Raw genomic sequence first — 20202 nt, 5'->3', positions numbered from 1 at the left:
TGTCTGCAGAATTTGCAGCGTCGCCGACAGTAGTGAGCCGAGTGCCCCGTTCTTCCACAAGCTGCACAAGGTCCACGCTGTGAGTTGTCGCGTGATCCATCTCCACGGTTCGACTGTTCTCGTTGGTTGTACGGTCGCGGAGGTCGGTTCGCTGAGTTTCCCCAACTTCGATTCGAGCCTTTCTGGTCTCCCGCTGAGTTCTCTCGGCGGTCCGGTGTATTTCCCTTATCATTGGAAACGCCGGCGTCTATGTAGTCGTCGTCGTCCGCTGAGTCGTATCCTCCGGACTGGTCCTCATCATCCCATTCGTCTTCGGAGTTGTACGGACTCGGCGGGTTCTGGTCGAGGAGTTCTTCCCCGTCAGAGTCAGCGTCAACGACAGTGACTCGGCGGTCACGGTTCTCTTCCTTGCGACTGCGCTTCTCATCTCGACGTCCATCTCGGCGTTCATCGCGACGGCTTTGATCCTTCCGCTTATCGTCTCGGCCTCGTGCGATCACGAGTCGGTCGCGTTGCTTCTTGCGCTTTTCACCGAGGATTCGACGATTGATTATCTGCTCCACCTTACTGATGTCTTCCAACTGCAAGGGGTACATCAAATCCATCACATCGTCATCACCACAATGCAACAAGAAGTGTTCGACATGGTCAGCCGCGTCGGCGCCACCCTTCTCGTACTAGATCTTGGCTGTCCGAGCATACCCGTTGAGTCGGATCAGGAAGTCGCAGATCGGTTCGTTGACTTTACGTCTCGCCAAGTAGTAACGAGTGCGGGCGGATTGGTCGAACGGTGAGCAATAATAATCCAGGAACGCCTCGCTGAGTAGTTTCCAACGTCGCTGAGTCTGCTTCGGCAGCTGCCTATACCAACTCTTCGCAGCGAGAAAGGCTCGCACCAGGCACTTTGGGGCATCCTGGTGCTCTTCATCTCGTAGATGAAACGCTTGAGCCACTGGAGCGACGCGTCAGAACGGTAGCGCTTTCCTTCGAGCTCGGCGAATTTGTCGAGTGAGGCGTGGGTTCGGACTTCTAGGTACTGCGTCGAGTCTTCTTCAGCCGCGTCAAAGCTCAAGATTCGGATGTAGTCCTTCACGGTTTCTTCACGGTTTCCTCTCACGTCGAAGGCGTCGTCGTCTTCTTCATCCTCCTCGTAAGCCTCAGCCTCGTCTGCAGCGTCATACAATTCACGGTAACGACCAACATTCCGCTGTCCACGACTCGGCGCTCGCTGAGTCGGGTTTAGCTTCATTGGAGTCAGCATGTGGGAGTCTTCGAAGTACGGAGTCCCTTGCGTAACGCGGAACACCTCACGTCTCTTCGTCTCCGGGGTCTTCGGCAAAGGAATTTTGCTTGGGTCTTCGCCGAGTGGTTTGAGCTCGGCTACTCGGTTGTACACCTTCTTCGTTCCACCAGGGGCCTTCTCCAATCTAAACGCCACTCTCAACTTCTTCTTCCATTGCCAGAGCTCAGCTCCGCCACGGGTCAGACTCCAGTCGGACAGGATGAGGCTGTTTGGTCGACTGCTGCATCGATAGCCCATCGCCTTCAGCAGCAACACAGTTTCTTCCACCAACTGATTGATGTTGGCTGCACGCACCGGTTGAGTTAACTCAGGACCCAACATCGGCCACTTCGCCTGCGCCATCGCCACAGGCGCGAACATCATCATCCATTCCGATCTCGTTCTCATCTCCTCGCCGAGTCGAGCCAACACTTTATTGGCGCTCGGCGTATCGGCGCTCCTCGTCGCTTTCGGAATAAAGGGTGGACGGTCCCCTTGAGCAACGCCATGTTCTTCTTCATCTTCTTCATCGTCCACACCTTCGTCGAGCTCGGCGGATAAGTTGCGCTCGACAGGACGTGGGGCTCCCATGCGTCCCACCTGCAGCGTCAACTCTTCCACCTCGCCAAGTAGCTCGGCGGTAGTCTTCGTTTCTCCGAGCTCAGCGGTCTCGGCCTTCTCTTCATATTCTCCTTCACTTGCATCTCCGTTCTCGCTCCCCTGGTCTTGGCCATCCTTGTCGTACTGGACGGTTCGTCCCACCGCCATCGTCATGGCGATGAGTCGTTGATCCGCCGGGTCCGACCCCGCGAGAGGCGATCCTCGAGCCGTCGCTGGGCTTCCGTCGCTCGGAGTTGCTGATCCCTTGACCATCTTCACTCCTCTCTTTCTCTTCTCTTCCTCTTAACTTGGTTAGCTGGCACCTATAAAAACAAGCACACACTCCTGTTCCCGGGTCGCGGCACCAGTTGTGGTGTAGTATAACACACAAATACCGTCAGATGTGGATTCCTTACACAAACCACAACGAATCGCCGAGTTAGGTCGGCGGTTGTATGGCCTGCGCAGAGGGTGGTCCCCTCGCGGTCCGGCCCTTCCGGGACAGACGAGTGGCTCGCCTCCATCGGTTCCGACTAACCAAGTCAGATCACTTCCGAGGCTCCGCCGAGTTTGGTTCGGCTGAGCTCGTTCGCAACCCTGTGCCCTCCACCAAAGGATGGACGACGGCGCGCGAGCGCTTTTACAGGTCACCGAGCGCAGCGGCTGCTCAACTAGAAGTGTTACGGCACCCTAGCTATCCGACGTACCGGCCCGCTGAGTATGCAAGACTTTCTCTCGCGCGTAGCGAGACTTTGTCCTACCCGGACCGACCTAATCTCTTGGCGCTACCAGTCAATACCCTACAAGCTATGCCTCTCGAGTACTGACGGCAGGCATAATCCAGCCCTATGCAGGGACTTACCGGAAAAGTGTACACGTGTCTTGGACTAGGAAAATTCTGCTCTGTTATCTTCTGGGAGCCTTTTTGGCTCTCCCTATTTAATCCTATGCTTCTTATACAAATATCTCGTGAAATGTAGTCGTTTCGGATCTCTACCGACCCTTCAACTGGGTTCAGGCGACCGTTGAGCTCAGCGGCTATCCGGATAGCATCATCCGGACAGATCGCCGAGTACTTACCGTGATCCTTTGTTCCTAAGCTATGGGTTATCAGACCGAGCCAATTCTTGACCTAAAGTAGGTTGGCGTATGGTCGAATCTGGAAATCCCTACACCACAGTCGGCTCGTACGCCAGATTCTGCCATTCTCTGTAGCGACGGGATCCCACTGACACATATCCGGGTCGCCTAGGGATACCGTCCTTCGCCAACCATCGCCCAACCTCCTCATAATGGTCTAGTAATAATCTCTTGTCGCTGACGTTGGTGACCTGGAGGTATTGTGATCGACCTGGTCCTTGAATTACTGTAGGCACCCACTTCTCGCCCCGAGTGACCCACCGTTTCTCATGTTCCACCCACTTCAACCGATCTGTCAGTTCCCAGGTTTCTCCGGGATCGATTCAGGTCGTCTTATCCGCCCTTATGATCCTCATCTTCGCCCCGTACAACGGTCGCCGTCCGCTGAGCGGGATCCGCATCTCGTCCGGGAAACACAGTGTCCCATCCGCCAGATCCAACCTTACCCCGACTGGTACCATGAAATCAATCCCGAGGATGGCGTCTTGACCAGCGAGATCTCCGATCCAAATATCGAACCAGTATACCAAACAATCTGCCAGCGTGATCTTGATCCGTGTTCTCCCATTCGTACGGTATACGCCTTCACCAATCCCAACACAATCTTGGATCCGACTCCCATTCACTTGGCACCCCACCTTACGACCAAAGGAGGTATCTAGTATAGACACCTCGGCACCACTATCTAGGGGTAGGATTGCTTTTTCATTGTTGATCTTGCCCCCTACCTTGGCTTGTCCGAACCATTTTCCTGGGGCATGGCACTTCCAGTATCCACGGGACTCCCCTGTCAGCAGATCCATGGATCCGACCTCTTCCGATCCACGGGATCCAGTGACCTGACTAACCTTAGGTGGATCTGCAGTGACCTCACCCTTGGCAGGCTCAAACCACCGACCATGCTGTCGTTTCTCCCAGTAACCGCGCGCTTCTCCCCTTTGTAGATCCAGGGCTGAAGATACTTAGGATCTGGCAAACTCATCCACTTGGCGCAAACTAGAAATCTTGGCAGCTGACACTTCATGGAGATCACGTGTATTATCGACTGGATCTAGGGTCCTGCTACCTGGATCTAGCGATGTCTTGTTCACAAATGTATAAATGCAATACCGAGAACGCTCGGCTCGTACCGGATTCAAACCCGGCGAGCGTCCTAGTTTAAGATCTTCTCTGCCACTTCTGGCAACATCCCTCTGTGCTTGGCTGGATCAAACCGTTGGCGGATCTGGTTGTAGAATTCTTCAATCGGGCACTTGTCGACATCGTGAATCTCGCCACAACCACGACACACGTAGAAGCAATGATCTCCGGGATGACCTTTCTTGCCACACTTCTCACAGACCAGATGTTTCCTACATCCAGACTCTGTGTGCTTCCGGGATCCACACTGCGAGTACCTGATTTGTCCTGTCCCGTCCATGAAATCTCGGGATCTGTACATCCCACGGCCCGGGTACAGTATCGCCAATGCGGGCGTTGTCTCCACTATTCGTTGTACGATCGTTGGGCGCAGTGAGACAGACTCGGCGGTAATCCTCTGGGTCGGAGTCCGAACCATCGGATCCCGATTCAGCTCCTGAGTCGGGCGCCGTGACTTGGTGGACGCGTCGAGCTGGAGCCGCGGGCGTCGGAACGTTCTGGCGATACTTGCCGGACCCGACCGCCGCCTTCTTCTGGCGGTGTTTCGTGCGATCCAAAACCCGCAGCACTGCGTCAAGCTCATCTGCGTCTGGAAGACGTAACCAGGTCAGCCTGTCGGCCAGATTCACATCTCCCAACGTCTCAATAAATGATCCACATGTTCCCCCAGTACCGTGGATCCCCCATCCTTGATCTTCAGCTTGGCCCGTAGACCGGCCACATTTAGTCGATGCAGATACTCCAGCGGGGATTCATCCGATCTGCGGCGAGCGTGGTAGTATTGCCGTGCCACTGACACCCCCACAGTACTGGGTTTGGAAACTGCGCAGCGAATTCGGCCACTTGTTCCTGGTGGATCTGCCCAGCTGCCGATACCAGTTCCTGAATGGCCCCGCTAGCAGATCCGCAAAGGTCAAACACTTCTCAGCATCCGTCGCTTGATCTCTCATGAGGGCCGACTTGACTTTGCTGATCCATGTTCGCGCTCGGTCTTCGCCTTGATCCTTGCCCGTGAACTCCTTCAGATCCGATTTGGCTGAGATCCGTACCCTCTGGATTGTGGACGATTCACCTGCCCCGGCTGCAGCTGTTGCTACCGCCGCTGGTGAAGGGGATGGGCCATCCAGATCATCTGGTTCAAACTCATCATGGGAGTTGTCCCCCTCCACTGATTCCATCTCCACGTCTCGTGCTCCATGTTTGTGAAACACTTGCGCTTGTGGCACGGGCGCTCTCATGCCCTGTTCGGCCAGGAAACGACTCATCGCAGCTTCGAAGTGTCGTTGCAGGGTGCCCGAGGAAGTGTCGGAAGGGCCTGTGGCCGTCTGGTCCACTGGCGAGACAGGATCCGTGAGGCGATTACCTTGAGCCCGATCTGACGATAACCCCACTGGCTTCTTGCCGGATCTAGCTCGATCCTGGTTGGATTGTATCAGATCACGGATAGGGCGTATTGGATCCCGAGTCTTTACGCTCAAAGTCACTTCCTGTCCCCGGATTTTCGCCCGCGCTTCCATCATGGATGCCCCGGAGGGTCCATAAGTCATGCGTCGGGGTTCGGACGACGTGTCTGACCCATCCTCAGCCGCGGATTCGTAGTTCGAGGACGCAGCTTGGCTGATCCTCGGCGACGACACTGGATTCATAGTGCGCGACATTTCTCCGGTGATGGACTTAACTCTGACAAAGAGGCCCCGCGTCGCGAATACTATGAGATCCAAGTCTAGCTCGAAGATATCCTCTGCGTCGAACACACCTGCTACGATGCCTGACTCCGTAAGGAAACGTAATAGATCTTTGACTGCCACCAGCTTGTTCGCCGTTTTCGTTGGTGCTCTCACCGGTTCCCTTGGATATTCGATCTGTCGTGGATTCAGGATCCGCATGACAGGATCTTGATGCAGAATATCGCGTAGAGCTTGGTGGCGATATACAAACTCGAGATCCTTGTCGGACCAGCTGGACCTGGATTCAGCTTGGTCCTTTTCCGACTCTGGAGCTTGCATCTTCTTCCGCGTAGTCTTACTCGTTTTCGTCTTCTTTCTCGTTTCTTCGACTAGCGAAGTTGGGTTTAGGTACGGTGTTGGCTTAACCGGTGAATCTGCAAATGCATACCGTTTCACCTTCACTTTCCCTTGTTTTGTTAGCGGATCTTGACTTGCGTCAAGATCCGCAGGGGTCCCCGAGGAGGCCTGAAGAGGATAGAAAGGTTTCTCTTCTAGATCCGGATCTGTATCCACCTCTCTTCCGTCGACGGAGTTCCTCCCAGGACTCCATCGATCCGCGAATCTTGTTTCATTCAGCAGCGTCTTCGTCGATCCGACCTCCAACGACGCCTCTTCCCCTGGCTCAATCTTCACTTGAGCATCTTCTTAGGACTCACGGTGAAATCCCGAGTCACCAAAAGATCCGGGCACGCGCACCATTGTGATGTAGCGGGATCAGCAAAATCTGCGAGATTGCTGGGTTGAACTTACCTACTGCGCCCAGACACCGACTAACGGAGGGGGTCCCTCGATGATCCGTGTTCTGCTGAACTTCCCTCACCTTGTGTACCCGTCGGTAGGGCGGGATCTTGCTCTCTCGGTAACTTCCGAAGAGTTCAAGTGGTGAAGTTTGAGTGTCTTGGCGAGACGTGGGGATGGGGTGGAGCAGCGTGGTAAGGTCTTCACTCTGCGTCCGTGCTTGGTTCTGGATCCTAAGCGAATATTCGAGCTTGAGTGGATCCAGGGCCTAGATCGTGGATCTGGTCGTAGGGTTGCCTTGCGGGTGTGCTCCCTTGCCTGTGCGTCGTACTTGCCGCCTCCTGTGACAGGATCTTGAAAGCTGAGATCTTTTTGGGTTTACCCGGCCAAGTAGTAAATTCGGTTAACCTGTCGGATCTGCACGTGTAAAGGAAAAGCTCACTAGGTTGTAGGATCTGGCCAATGTATTATCCAGTTATCGCTACCAACGCTAGATTCGCAATTCCCAACCTTCTCTGAGCTCGTACGGCCAATGTAGTTCCGATTCTTGAGGGCAGGAAGGCACTTGCGTGTTACTGTGCAAATAGAAGTCTGTATTGATACTTAAGCCTATACCTGCCTGGATTTCTACCTTCTATGTATTTTACCTGTTAAATCCCTTACCAGGCTCGGCTGCATGCCCTTTTTCTCCTTGACCCATCATCCCAGCTGCATTATCATCAGATCCACCGGATCCATGGCGTAATCATTATGGTCGTCACATTATGGGTACACTTGTCCGGATCCAGGCCACCTTGATCCACTTCACTGCAAGTGTACACTTGTCATGGATCTGAGTTCTCGAATCCTCCAACATCGGCTTGCGACCGTCTGTGATCTCCATTGTCCCACGAAAGTTCGAGATCCACTGCATCCACTGTCCCCATATCCTGGATCCAGGTCACTCCGTGTGGGATACTCCCCATTTGGATCCGGACTCGGAAGTATTGATATGGGACATATCGTGGTGGATCTTGATGTCTCGCTAGTCGCTGATAGTAGATCCACCTTAAGATAACACCTTCCATAATTCCATCATAAGATCCACACTCGATCCACCCGTACATAGTATATCCCATATCTCCTTAAGTGAACTCAGGTGAAGGTGAATCCGAGTCCTTCCTGGGTGGACCCTGCCTCCCCGTATTTTATCCATACCAAATCCATCGTCGGCTTATACGGGATGCCGCTCATCATGGCCAATCCACCTCAGGCAACGCGAATCCCTGCCTGGCGATCCAAATCCTCTCTAATCACTTGAAGCTGTCACTGATTCGGGATAGTGACCCCTTGTTAGGTCCATACTCTTAATTTTGAGAAAGCACTTCATTACAATGACAGCATTTCAGCACACGCTAGTCGTGTGCCGATGCACCTACTTATGTAAAGAAATCTACCTACTTATGTAAAGGAGGGGCCCAATACATTACCCCCTCTTAAAGTTGCAATACGCAACATAAGCAGTGGGCGAAGAACAAATCAATCTGCGCGAGGATGGCGAACGCGGGCTTGGCTTATGGGCGGAGCGAAACAGAGACGAAGATATCTCCTGCGAAGCGCAGGAGCGACACAGCTCAGCTTGCGGAGAACTTGGCAAGCACCACGATGGATCAGAAGCGGACGGGAGCACCGACGACGGCGACGTCATCGACAGCAGCGGCACGCGGCACGCGCGTGATGGACGACCAGCTCCGGGCATGGGCTCTCTCCGATATATCCGGAGCGCGGTCCCCGGACACACTGGACACGATAAAAAAAACTCTTTCGGTGCTTCCACGGACTGCAGAATCCTATCGAGGGTGTCGCATATGGCTTGTTGCAGGAGTCGTGGTTCGCCTTCATCCGGTGCTGGAACCGAACGCAAGAAGAAGGGAAAAGCTTCGTCGGCTGGCTGATATACCGCGAGGGGGTCGTCAAGGGTCACTAGATCACGGAACTCCGTGAGCGCGTCTGCACCAGCGCATGGGAGAACATGCGCCGCATCTGCTACGTGAGAGTCGCTAAATGTTGTGGTACTTGTACTGGATCGTGTCCGACTGTCGAGGAGTGGAGAAGTCACATCGCCGAGTATCCGCTCGGTGAACAAGAACATGGGTGGATCGAGAAGTATCGTCGCTCGTTGGCCGAGAGCATGCGCGCCGCTAGTCGCGCCGGCTCACGCCGACGCTCTGCACATGAAGATTCTTGGCATCGGACTAGGTCTCGTTCGCGTGGTCGTTCAAGTCGTCGTTCTCGATCACGTTCGCGTGGTCGCTCAAATCGTAGATCTCGGTCCCGTTCACGTGGTCGACCAAGTTATCGGTCTCGATCACGTTCGCGTGATCGCATGAGTCGTTCTCCTCGTGCAAGCTGGCATGCGTCACATGGTGGTTCGCAGCGAGATTGGACTCATACGCCTGGACCACATTCGGGACGTCTCGAAGAAGGTTGGCACGAGGCTCCCATGTATCCTCGTCGTAGGGAAGCCCGAGCCATCGTACCCGATAGCGACGGTCGGCCGGAACAATGTGGGCGAGCCCACGATGACGATTAAGAGCGTGAAGTGGATATTCGTGGGCAACAGTGTGCTCAGCAATCCAGCGGGTATCTCCGGCAGCGTCGCCAACAGGAGGAGGGCCGTCGCGTCGATAACACTCGCGTTCTGGCTGCCCAGAATGAAAACGACTTGCTGAACCGTTACTGGGATACCCAGCAGGAGTTGGATGAGGCTCTCGATCAGACTGCCCGGGCCACCGGGGGGAGTGCGCAGCTGCGTCAGTCGAACCGAGAGATCCTTGATCGGTTGCAGATGCTGGAGAGGCCTCGCTTACAGACGGGGACACAGCCTCGAGATCTGACGCCTGGTGCGGATGGATCGATGGCTCGCCGTGCCCGTCGAGAAGGTCGCTCGACGCATGCTCCGGCTCAGTACACTGAGACGACTCTGGAATCGTAGCGGGGTGATACTTCCTGAGTCGTCCGACGGAAAACGTCGGATGCAAACGTAGTGACGTAGGAATGTCACGCGTGTAAGCATCACCAATGGCCTTGATCACCGTAAACGGCCCAATAAAGCTCGGCGCGAGTTTGTTCGCGCCGAGGTTGGTAACCGCAGCGTATACCTTCCGTCGACAGCAGCACGCGTTCGCCTGTCGTAAACGTGGCCGTGTTCTTGCGGCCAGTCTTATCGACGTTCTTCTTCTGCTTGTCCACTGCATCCTGCAGTGCGTCTCGAACATAGCGGGTGACCGCTTGGCGCTGTAGTACGAGGTCGGAGACGACTGCGGAGTCGATTGGTCGCGCCGCATGCTTTGGCGCGTAGTTAGCCGGCGCGAGTGGGCTCGATGCGGAGCGTGTCACTGCGTTGATCGACGTGGGAACAGAGGATACATTCGAGATTTCTTTAGCAACCGTGTGTATGTACCGGTTGACCCAGTACCGGTGTTGCCGCCGGAGACATCGGAGCTGGAGTAGACCGCTTGTCGGCAGCTCTTTCCCCACCCAGAGTGGAGACACACGGCGCTGTGGGATGGCCCACGGCGAGGAGAGCAGGAACACGCGGGTGTTGCGCGCTATTAATGAAGAAGGGCGTCAGGCCAGTCGACGCGTGTACCGCGTTGCTCAGCGCGAACTCGGCCAGAGGCAGAAACGAGCTCCAGCTGGAGAACGACGTCGTGTAGCTTCGAAGGACGTCTTCGAGGACGCGATTTACGCGCTCCGTCTGGCCGTCCGTTTCCGGATGGGCTGCTGTGGACATCAACAGCTTCAGGCCCAGTAGCTCGAAGAGCTTTGACCAGAAGGCCGACGTGAAGCGCGGGTCGCGTCGGAGACGATGGATTGAGGAAGCCCATGATGGCGGAAGACTGCATCGATGAAGGGCACCGCGGTATCTGCCGCGGTGATCGAATCCGACACCGGAATCAGGTGGACCATCTTGCTGAAGCGGACTACGAAAACTAAGACACCTGAACGTCCTTTAGCATCGGGTGGGAGCCCGAAGATGAAGTCCATCGACACCGAGCGCCAGGCCTCGGTGGCCACTGGTAGAGGACGCAAGGGAACCTGTGAAGACGAGGAAGGTTTCACGCGCTGGCAGATCTCGCAGGTGCGCACCCACTTACGCACCCATTTATACAGGTGGGGCCAATAAAAGTCGCGTGACACAGCGGCGAACGTCTTCACGCGACCGAGATGATCGCCCAGCGGGGCATTGTAAAACGCATGGATAATCCGTAAGCGCAGATCGGGGTCGTTGGGGACAACGACACGTGGGGTATCGAAGTTGTCGATGCTGTACGTCAGCAGCTCGTCCTCGAGACGGTATCGGTGGTTTTTGTTTCGAACAGAGCGGGAAAGGGCTCCCAGTGTGTTGGCGCTGGGAGAGAGGAGATGCTTCAGGAAACTGGAGTAGATCGAGTCATGCTTGTAAGCAGCTCGGATCTCGTCGCGAAGTGGCATTACCGGGAAGACGCTCGTCAGGCTGACTCCTGACGCCTCGCATGTGGAACACTCGTCTACATCGTCTTTATCCAGCGAAGCTTGTCGACCCAATGCAACGCGTGGGTCGTAATCGGGGCGCCGGGACAAAGCGTCGCCGAGAATGTTGCTCTTGCCAGGCTTGTAATGGACCACGAAGTTTTACTCAGAGAAGAATGAAAGCCAGCGGACCATCCGCTGGAATAGATGGGGACGCTTCATCGCTGTCCTCAGCGATGCGTGGTCGGTGTACACCGCGAAGGTATTCTCACCCAACCAGTACACTCTGAACTTGATCAGACCGTAGCGCATCCAAGGAGCTCCTTGTCGTGAACAGGGTAATTGTGCTCCGCCGGCTTCATCTGTCTGGACTGGTAGCTCACGACACGCTCTCGATCTTCATCGTCGAATTGCATCAGCGCACAGCCGATGGCGAAATCGCTCGCGTCGCAGACGACATGAAAGACCTTCGAGTCATCCTGGAGCGCGAGGATTGGGCCTCGGCGAGACTTTTCTTCACCGTGTTGAAGGCGGCTTGATGTTGCGGGAGTCCACGACCACGACACATCTTTCTTCAGCAACGCAGAAATCGGCTGGATCAATCCGGCGTAATTCTTCGTGTACTTGTGAAGATAATTTGCGAGACCCAGCCACTGACGCAATTCAGTGGGATTCTGTGGCGTTGACCACGCACACATCGACGACACTTTCTCGGGGTCGGCACGGACGCTGTTCTTGCTCACAGAGCAGCCAAGCACCGGAATCTCCGGCGCGCAGAATATGCACTTCTTCCAGTTGGCATACAGCTTGTTTTCGCGCATCACTTGGAAGACTTGCCTCAGATGCTTCAGGTGGACTTCAAGCGCGCTGAGGCCTCCCTCAGCGCGACTGTGTACGAAGATGTCGTCGAAGTAACTCGGTGCGAAATCGCGGAGCGGGCGCGGCACACGGGATACCATGCGATTGAACGTGGCGGGGGCATTCTTCAAGCTTTGTGGCATAACAAGCCACTCCACTGGGAGTGCTTACCGCTGTGAGCGGTATGTCGCTCAGCCTCATGAGGATTTGGTAGAACCCATCGGTCAAGTCGATGGCTCTGAAGACCTCACTACCCGACATTGCGTCGAGCACCATGTCCTTTCGAGGAATCGGCGTCTGGGCAGGGATGGTAACGTCGTTCAGCTTGTTGAAGGCATGGACGATGCGCCACCCACCCGTGACTTTCTTCACACAGGATGTCGGACTGGAGTGCGGTGATGTGCTCTCACGCACATGGCCCGCCTTGCGGTGGGTCTCGAAAAAGTCATCGATAGCTTGGACCTGATCTCGCGGGAGCGGCCACTACCGCGTCACACAATACTTCAAGCCGGGCACGAGTGACGAATTCCTCGGTCAGCTGGTAACTCAGCGGGGATCTTATCCGGAAGGACATCTTCATATTCGCGGGCGGACTCGTAGACTGGATTGCCGGATTCGCGTAGCGCTTTCCAAGATTGCGCTGCGAAGCGCTCCTCGCGGGCCGACTTCGGTTCAACGCTCTTTGGGCGTCGTAGTCACTGACTGAATTCACTTCGAGCGACGCCGAATCGGCGTCGGTGATCAGGCAAACCTGATCGATTTGATCCTTGAGGCCGCGAAGGAAGTTCTTCCAGGAGAGACCTGGAAGTCAGGTGATCGACCCTGCTTCTCGAGGTGGGTTTGCAAGCTCGAGTGTTCGTCGGCGACCGGAGGTACCTTCCACATACTCAAGCACGCAGACCGACTCCGTCGGTGAGCTGTCACTTGGTACGGGCTCTCGGCGAAGTTTCAGCCGACGCCGCTTCGACTTCCACTTTCGCCGCCTCGAGTGCGAACTCGAGGATGATGAGTCGCTCTCGCTGGACGAGAGGTCACCCCCCCCTCTCTAGCGGGAGCCCCTGCTCGACCGCTGTAGTGTTCAGCGGGAGAGCCAACTGCTCGACCACCGGCTCAATTGGTGGGAGCCCCTGCTCGACCGCCATCTCGTACGTCTGCGGGAGCCCCTTCTCGACCGCCAGTTGGTCTTCATCCCCACGTCGCCGCGGCGATTCGTCAGTTAACAGCACTGCGCAAGCCGTGCAGAGAGGGCCATCGCTCACTCTGTGTACAACATGCGTCGTAGATGACCGGTCCACGACCGTGACGTGAGCTGGACGACCAGGAGGTGCATGAACACCTCGCTCACATCATAATCACTGCGACGCTTGACTGATTGGGCCAACCAGTCAATCTCTGGTTGATAGCGCGTCAACCACGGCATACCCAGGATGCAGTCAAAAGCGTAATTCATCCCAATGACGAGGAAGTCGTCGTTGCTTCGGAAACCGTCGAAGGTGTACGGAAGCGTAATCTCGCACCGCGCGACGCGGCGTGATTTCCCATCGGCGAACTTGACAGCGACCTTCCCTCTACCTTTGCGAACAGACGGGAGTACCGACAAGCACGACGCGCGGAAGAAGTTGTTGGTCGCTCCTGAATCAAGGAGCGCTCGCAGTGGTCGCCGGGTACCGGCGACATGAAGACTGACAATGATCAATTTTGAATCGCTCAGCGTGGTGGTGGCATGAAAGTGTGCATGTAGCACAGGCGGGCTAGGATGTTGGGTTGCCACCGGGGGACCCGGACCTCCATTTCAGCCAGTAGGGCGCCCCGCACCTACTGACCCTGACCGTTTTTTTGGCTGGTCAGAACTCACGGGCTTGGCATCAATATGCACAAGCACTGGAGCTGGCGCGCGGCACTCCGCCGCGCGATGACCGACCTTCCGGAAACGGAAGCAGGTGAGAGAACGACTGTTCCGACGCGCTACATGCCGCTGGCGATTACTCGTCGCATCGATAGCGTCGATGTCCATGGGCTTGGGCGCAGATTCCCGAGCTGAAGCAGGTAGCGCGTGAGCGTAAGACGCTGCAGTCACGTAGTCCTCGCGTAGGGCGAGGGCAAGTGCCTCTTCGAGTGTAGAAGGATCCGATCTTGTAAGGCAGTAGTGCGTCATGTCTTCGCGCATACAGGACACGAACACATGCGCCTGGGAGGCCATATCGATGGGCTTCGACACGAAACACTACGCGAGGTGTCGTGTCTTCTGGACGTAGTCGCCCATAGTCATCGTGCCTTGCCGAAGGGCGAGGAAGTCTGGCCGAATTCGGAATTCATCTTGCGGCGGCTCGAACGCGAGCCGAAGGTCACCTTGGAGGGTATCCAGAGAAGCGCGTTGCGATCGACGACCAACTTGCCGAGAGCCCATTCCTTGGCTTTCCCAGACAGCCGCGAGAGGAGGAAGTGGACCTTCGCGGAAGGCGCCTCGATCAGCCTCGAGGCGATGGCGATATCGACCTCTCGAAACCAGCGATTCAGCGGAAGTCGGTCTTCTCCGGCACCAGAGTAGGTGGACGTCTCTAGCTTCACGGCGCCATTCGTGGAGATATGCGAGGGAATTGACACTCGCCAATTCGCATCGGCGAGCTCGCGTTCCATGAATTCTTGTGCCGCAACGCGCTGCTCGTCGGGCGTCGCTGAGCGCAGCAGCGACGTGACGACGGCTTCTCCGGACACCGCCGCGAGGCGGTGGAGAGCTTCCCACTCGATCCGAGTGAGATGTGGGAAAGCAGCGTGGTCGAGGTCTTGGCTCATGTCGAACTTGGTCATTGGAAGGACTACAAAGTGCTACCAGGTGTAACGGGCCAGGTATTTACTCCATTACTTGCTTACACTATAGTGTCGTGGAAGCTCGCAATAGGACGACTTAGTCTTAGGTTTAAGTAAAAAATAAACTCTGACTTTTTTTATGACCAAGGCCACAGCCCTGGCCACTCAAATACACGTCATAGTCCAATTGGCTAATAATGGGTCTGGCTCCCCATATATCAGCCAATGGCATGACAGCATTTCAGCACACGCTAGTCGTGTGCCGATGCATCTACTTATGTAAAGCAATCTACCTACTTATGTAATGGAGGGGCCATTACAGTGGTCGTACAAATTTTGCCCAACTTCCTCAGACTGTCTACTGCAAAAATACAGCGCGACATTGAGGACCGCAAGAAGATTTTCACGGAGCGCCATATTTGCGTGGCGTTGGATCCATCATTTAAGGAGATAAAATCCGACTTCTATAGGGTTCAAGTCAGGTGAATGCGGCGGTAGGAAAAATAACAGTGCACCAGTACCGTGAATAAGTTCTTCGTTCATGTGAATTTTGGCGTTGTCCAAAATGACGTTGATCTTGGTAAAGGCCACGGATTGAGGAATGGTAGAATTTTCAACTTGAAAGTCTCGTGGATCGGCTGCCGGGTGAAAGTGTTCTCGGCTGTACTCCACGCAAAAAAATCCTTCAACGTCGAACAGCAAGAACTGAGATTTATTTCCCGCGGGGAAATGGAATGGACACAACCGCTGGGTCTCCACGCGCGGACCACGCGTGTTTTCTCAGGGAGAACCTAAACCATAGCAATATCGTACAACAAATTAACAAGGTAGGATGTAGCAGTCACAAAATTGATATTGTACATTACCTTCCATCCTTGAAGTTTCATCGACAAACACGATTTGATCTGGCCCGCTGTAGAAAGGCAATAGCCTGTTCACATACTTTTGTCGTTCTTTTGGGATACTTTCACGAGCTCTTTTAGTCAGCACTTTTTGCGATAGCCCCAAATCGAACCGTACAAATTGTCGAATCGGAGTAGCAATGTTGGGCTGAAAACTTCTCTTTTAATACCTCACGCAGCTCTTGGAAGTAAAAGCAGGGGTGTTGCTTTACATACTCGCGAACAAATTGTTGCACTTCAATCGGCCATTTAGATGACCGCTCATTCTTTCGGGTGTCGTCGACATTTCCTGTTGTCTTGAAGAGATGGTACCATCTCCGAAGGCTTCTGGCCGAGACGCCCAGTACACCGGATACTACGCTGATCTCAATATTGTAGACATACTGCAAGACAATGCCTCGCCAGCATTTGTCTGATGAGTAGCCCATATTTTATTTAAAACCAATCTGTTGTAGATACCTTGCGTAAGGGTAAATGGCCGGCAAATACTGGCGATTCAGCCCTTAATTTGCTAAAATGTACCTTTTAGACCAAATCGGAGCCCTTGCGTAGGACCTCCACAATCAAGTATTATTGGATCATAGTCGCCAAAATCAAACAGTATTATTGGTCAAATATCATTTTATTTAGTGGCCTGGCTTAGCGATTCAACTCCAGTTCGTCCTCAAATCCCACCTTTAGCCCTACCCACGCTTGCTTAGGACCAGCCTTTAAGGGTCAGATTGGCCAAAACTTTGGAAAGGCACAATAGCGGTATTGTACTACTGTATTAATATCTAGCAGGAGAGCAACTTACAGTAGTTTGTGGTTGTCATATAACGGCAGAGCCAAAGGTGTAGTTTGGGCTGCCAAACAGCAAAAGTTGATAGGGGGGTGCAAGTGTCTCCTCAAGGAGCCACCACCTAGTCCTGACTTCAGAGGCTTCCGCGACGTTGAGTATCCCAACACTGTGTTCGCAGATGTTGAATCTCTCTACGTTCAGGTGTTGATTAATGCATTTTGTAGAGAATATGTTGTCTGATACTTGAATACCATTCCGGAAGGCTTCTACGGGCAATTAACCAAACCAGCCCAGCGAGTTATCGAGTGTTTGCTCGAACAAACACTAACTAAAACAGTCCTGGTTTTAGTTTCTTCTATTGCATTGCGTCTTTACCTAACATGCTGGCGAAAATATTAATTTAGCTGTAGCCTCGATGCCTAACAGCGGGCAATTAAGGTACAAGTTGTAATAGCGTTGTACTATTGTACTGGCGAGACAAAATGCTCTACCAAACTTTAACGTTTGACCCAATTCACCAAATTTTGTGAGCTTTTTTTGTTTGAAAGATTTGCGTTTCTCTTTTACAAATGCACCTCATCTCGAACCCAATGCTGTCCGGGTCCCGGAGTCCCGGCACTGGATTCGTGCAAAGCCATTGTTTGAAGCTGGAACAAAACAGTTTACAATACAGACAATCCTCTTTGTAGTGTTACCGTCGGGGAGCCATTTTTATCACAATCTGGAGGAACCACTATCTAGAGCTGTATCATTACAAGAGTACCATCGCCTTTATGACTATTGGGCTTCAATGGACAATGCCATGGCTGCAATGCTGTACAGCGTGGGCCTGCGTCAAGGTCTGATATGGAGCATGGAGCTCTGGGATTCTATACCCGTACCTATCTTTGTGAGCTGCTGGAAGCACACGGGCTTTCTGGAGTACTTTAGTAGAGAACATGAGAGAGGACGACACCATCACCGATGAGTTTGCCGAGATAATATCGCGCTTTTACACATAATACCTGCTGTCCGTCGAAGAGCTGCTAAACCCGCCAGAAGAGAGCGTAGTCGCAGACGAAAGTACTTAATTGGGTACAAACGGGGCCGGAAGAAGCAAATATCGCTGCTGGACTTATTCGGACATAGCTCATGAAGCGAACATCTAATATATTATTATTACCTAACTATTTTTTATAAAATAAATTGTTAATAGTTAAGTCCGTCTTCATAGTGATGTCCTTTGATTTTATATCACTAAGTACAATATGGCGCTACTTTTAGCACGGCACTCCAACCTCCTTTATTTCAGTAAATGTAGAGGGTATCACTATTTGGGATACCACTTCAAAGAGGACTACATAATATGAACGGACTATCCAGTGACACTGGATCTGTACACTGGACCAGTGTACAGAGTACATGTACCGGTACCAGTATAGTAAAGAAGTCCCTGTACTGTATACCTTATATGCCCCTTTATATCGGATCACCTAAATTGAGGGCGAATTTGTCAAACCACCAGATCGCTGTGAATTCCCTATGTAAAATTAATCAGAAGACCCCTACGCTAATAAAGGGGGACTATAATACTTGTAATGGTTTGTCCCAGTACGAAAGTGGAACTCTTTTCGTAATCTTTAGCAGTTGAACGGTTGATCATTCAACCAAGGTTCAAATGTGCCAGAGACTAGTCCAAGCACCCGCTCAACCGTTCTACATTATGACCGTACTACATTAATGTATTTGTTTTACTAACTTTGTTTTACACTTACGGTGACGAATTCGCGTGAGGATGGAGCTGAACGTCGACTACAGCACATACAACGGGAGCGAAAGCTACTCCCAACTAGGTACGACGGAGAAGTCGATCAACTGTCGGGTGAGTAGTGGGGTCATGATGTGCAGGGGTCATCATGATGCTCGCCGAGAAAATCTCAGCTTGGAGGGGAAAAGTTGTGTGATTTGCGTTCAGCTCTGATCAAGTCAGTACAGTACTGCACCCTGTTTTCGCGGTGGTGGATCATATTAGATTTACAGATAAATCAGATTTTAGCAGAGCAACAATAGTTCATTTATTTTCAGGATCATCATATCCGGAAGTTTACCAAAGGTCCGAGGGCGCGAAAACGGGATGCAGTACTGTACATTCACGAGGTAGTCGATTTAGGCACATGGAGGTTCAGAGTTTTTGGAATAATTTTCCCGCCGAAGCGAAGTGGAGGCGGGACGGCAAACATCTAGAATAAAACCTAAACTACCGCCTCGTAGCGGTGGCGCTCGGCTAGTGTAAAAAATAAAGCCCTTAAAGCATACTGAGCATGTTTGGTATTTATACTTTAAAGTGGTAAGGAATGTACAGTGTTTTGTGTACCGGTATTTTGAATAATACCGAAACTAATTCACGATCTCACAGTCCAATCTATTTTTTACGGATTATGGACAGAAAACTTATGTTCAGATACAATCTGTTAGCCTTTGGATGGGTATTGTTCACGTTCTACCCAGGCTTCAAGCTCAGTGAACCCACTTTAATTAACATCGGCCAGACGATTCGTCTGGCCGATGTTAATTGAGCCTCTTCTTCAGTTGGAACTCATAATCCATTTAGAAAGTCGTCAGCAAGCGGTCACGCGCATCAGAAGGTGTTTGTTGCTGTACCCCCTGAGCGAGCCATGCGCCTGTTGCTATGGGTTTTAATCTCGATGCTTTCGATCGCCTTATCAAGCTGTGCCGCTGCTTCGGCTGATTCGAATGAGCGACTCGTGCGCGCAGTCTACTCCACGGTGAGATCACGCGACCTTGCTACCGACGACGGCCCTAAACATACCAAGCGATTTCTGAGGGGAGAAAGCAGCAAAATCGTGAATTTGAAGCAGGAAGAAGGTGTGTTCGAAGAGCGGAAAGGAGTGAGCCAAAAGCTCACTAAGGCACTCCAAGCAATCAAAGCGCGGTACCTCAAATGGGAGCAAAAAGTACTCGTACCCGGGTTTAAGAAGATGGCCGAAAAGGGGGTAACGTACTCGGAACTCAGAGACACCTTTCGTGTTAGAATGATGAACAGTGGCCGTTGGGGCACACCGTCGGGGTTCAAGAGATACGCCAGGCTCTACAGTGAGTGGCTGCACAGGACTGGTCGCTCCCATCTTGCAAAGTAAGTGTCTGGCAAGTGTCTGGCAAATTGTCAGTGTGGTCGTGATGAGATGAACCTAGAACCATCAATAAATTTGCTTCGGGCGGTGCCATACGTATTACCTGTCATTGGCTTGGGATACGTATAGTACTGCAGTAAAAAGCTAGGTGCTCGCTTGTGTTAATGCAGAACAAATCATGCGGTCGCATTTCTCCGCGGTCGTTCACTACGCCTCTGTCGTTCGTGTCTGTTATTTAAGGAGTCGTTATAGCTATTCTGGCGCGCTGTGCTGTCATCGCCGAGCAACCACAACCTTCAGTACTACAGTGGTCACGGTAATGAATCTCATTGAAATTATTTTGTGTGGAGTAGTTGTTTTATTTCACACAGCAATTGATCTCCGTGAGAGTATTAATGAACTAGTGTTTGGTTAAATAAATCTCATTGCTATTATTTTATGTAGCCCTGAAATTAATCTCACATCTACATGTCGGCATAAATTATACCAGAAGGTAGAGTTACAGTTAGAACAGAGGGTTGGAATGTCACTGGACTGTACAGTGGCAGAGAGAATTATTTAAAAAAAAACATCATGAAATGAAGAAGGCTTAGACACAAGT

The 20202-nt window shown here is 52.8% G+C and overlaps 1 protein-coding gene across 1 annotated transcript; it reads left to right on the top strand.

Moving 5' to 3' along the window:
* Nucleotides 1-19124: 19124 nt before the first annotated feature.
* PITG_17063 (secreted RxLR effector peptide protein, putative) lies at nucleotides 19125-19607 on the top strand (the record flags this gene model as incomplete). Its single annotated transcript, XM_002897216.1, has 1 exon — nucleotides 19125-19607. One exon carries the CDS (start codon nucleotides 19125-19127, stop codon nucleotides 19605-19607), a length of 483 nt encoding a protein of 160 aa, XP_002897262.1.
* Between the last annotated feature and the right edge of the window lie 595 nt (nucleotides 19608-20202).

The sequence above is a fragment of the Phytophthora infestans genome, genomic scaffold (assembly GCF_000142945.1).
Source record: "Phytophthora infestans T30-4 supercont1.47 genomic scaffold, whole genome shotgun sequence".
Taxonomy (NCBI): domain Eukaryota; phylum Oomycota; class Peronosporomycetes; order Peronosporales; family Peronosporaceae; genus Phytophthora; species Phytophthora infestans.
Note: the sequence above shows the minus strand (reverse complement) of the source record. Positions and strands in the feature narration are given on the sequence as shown.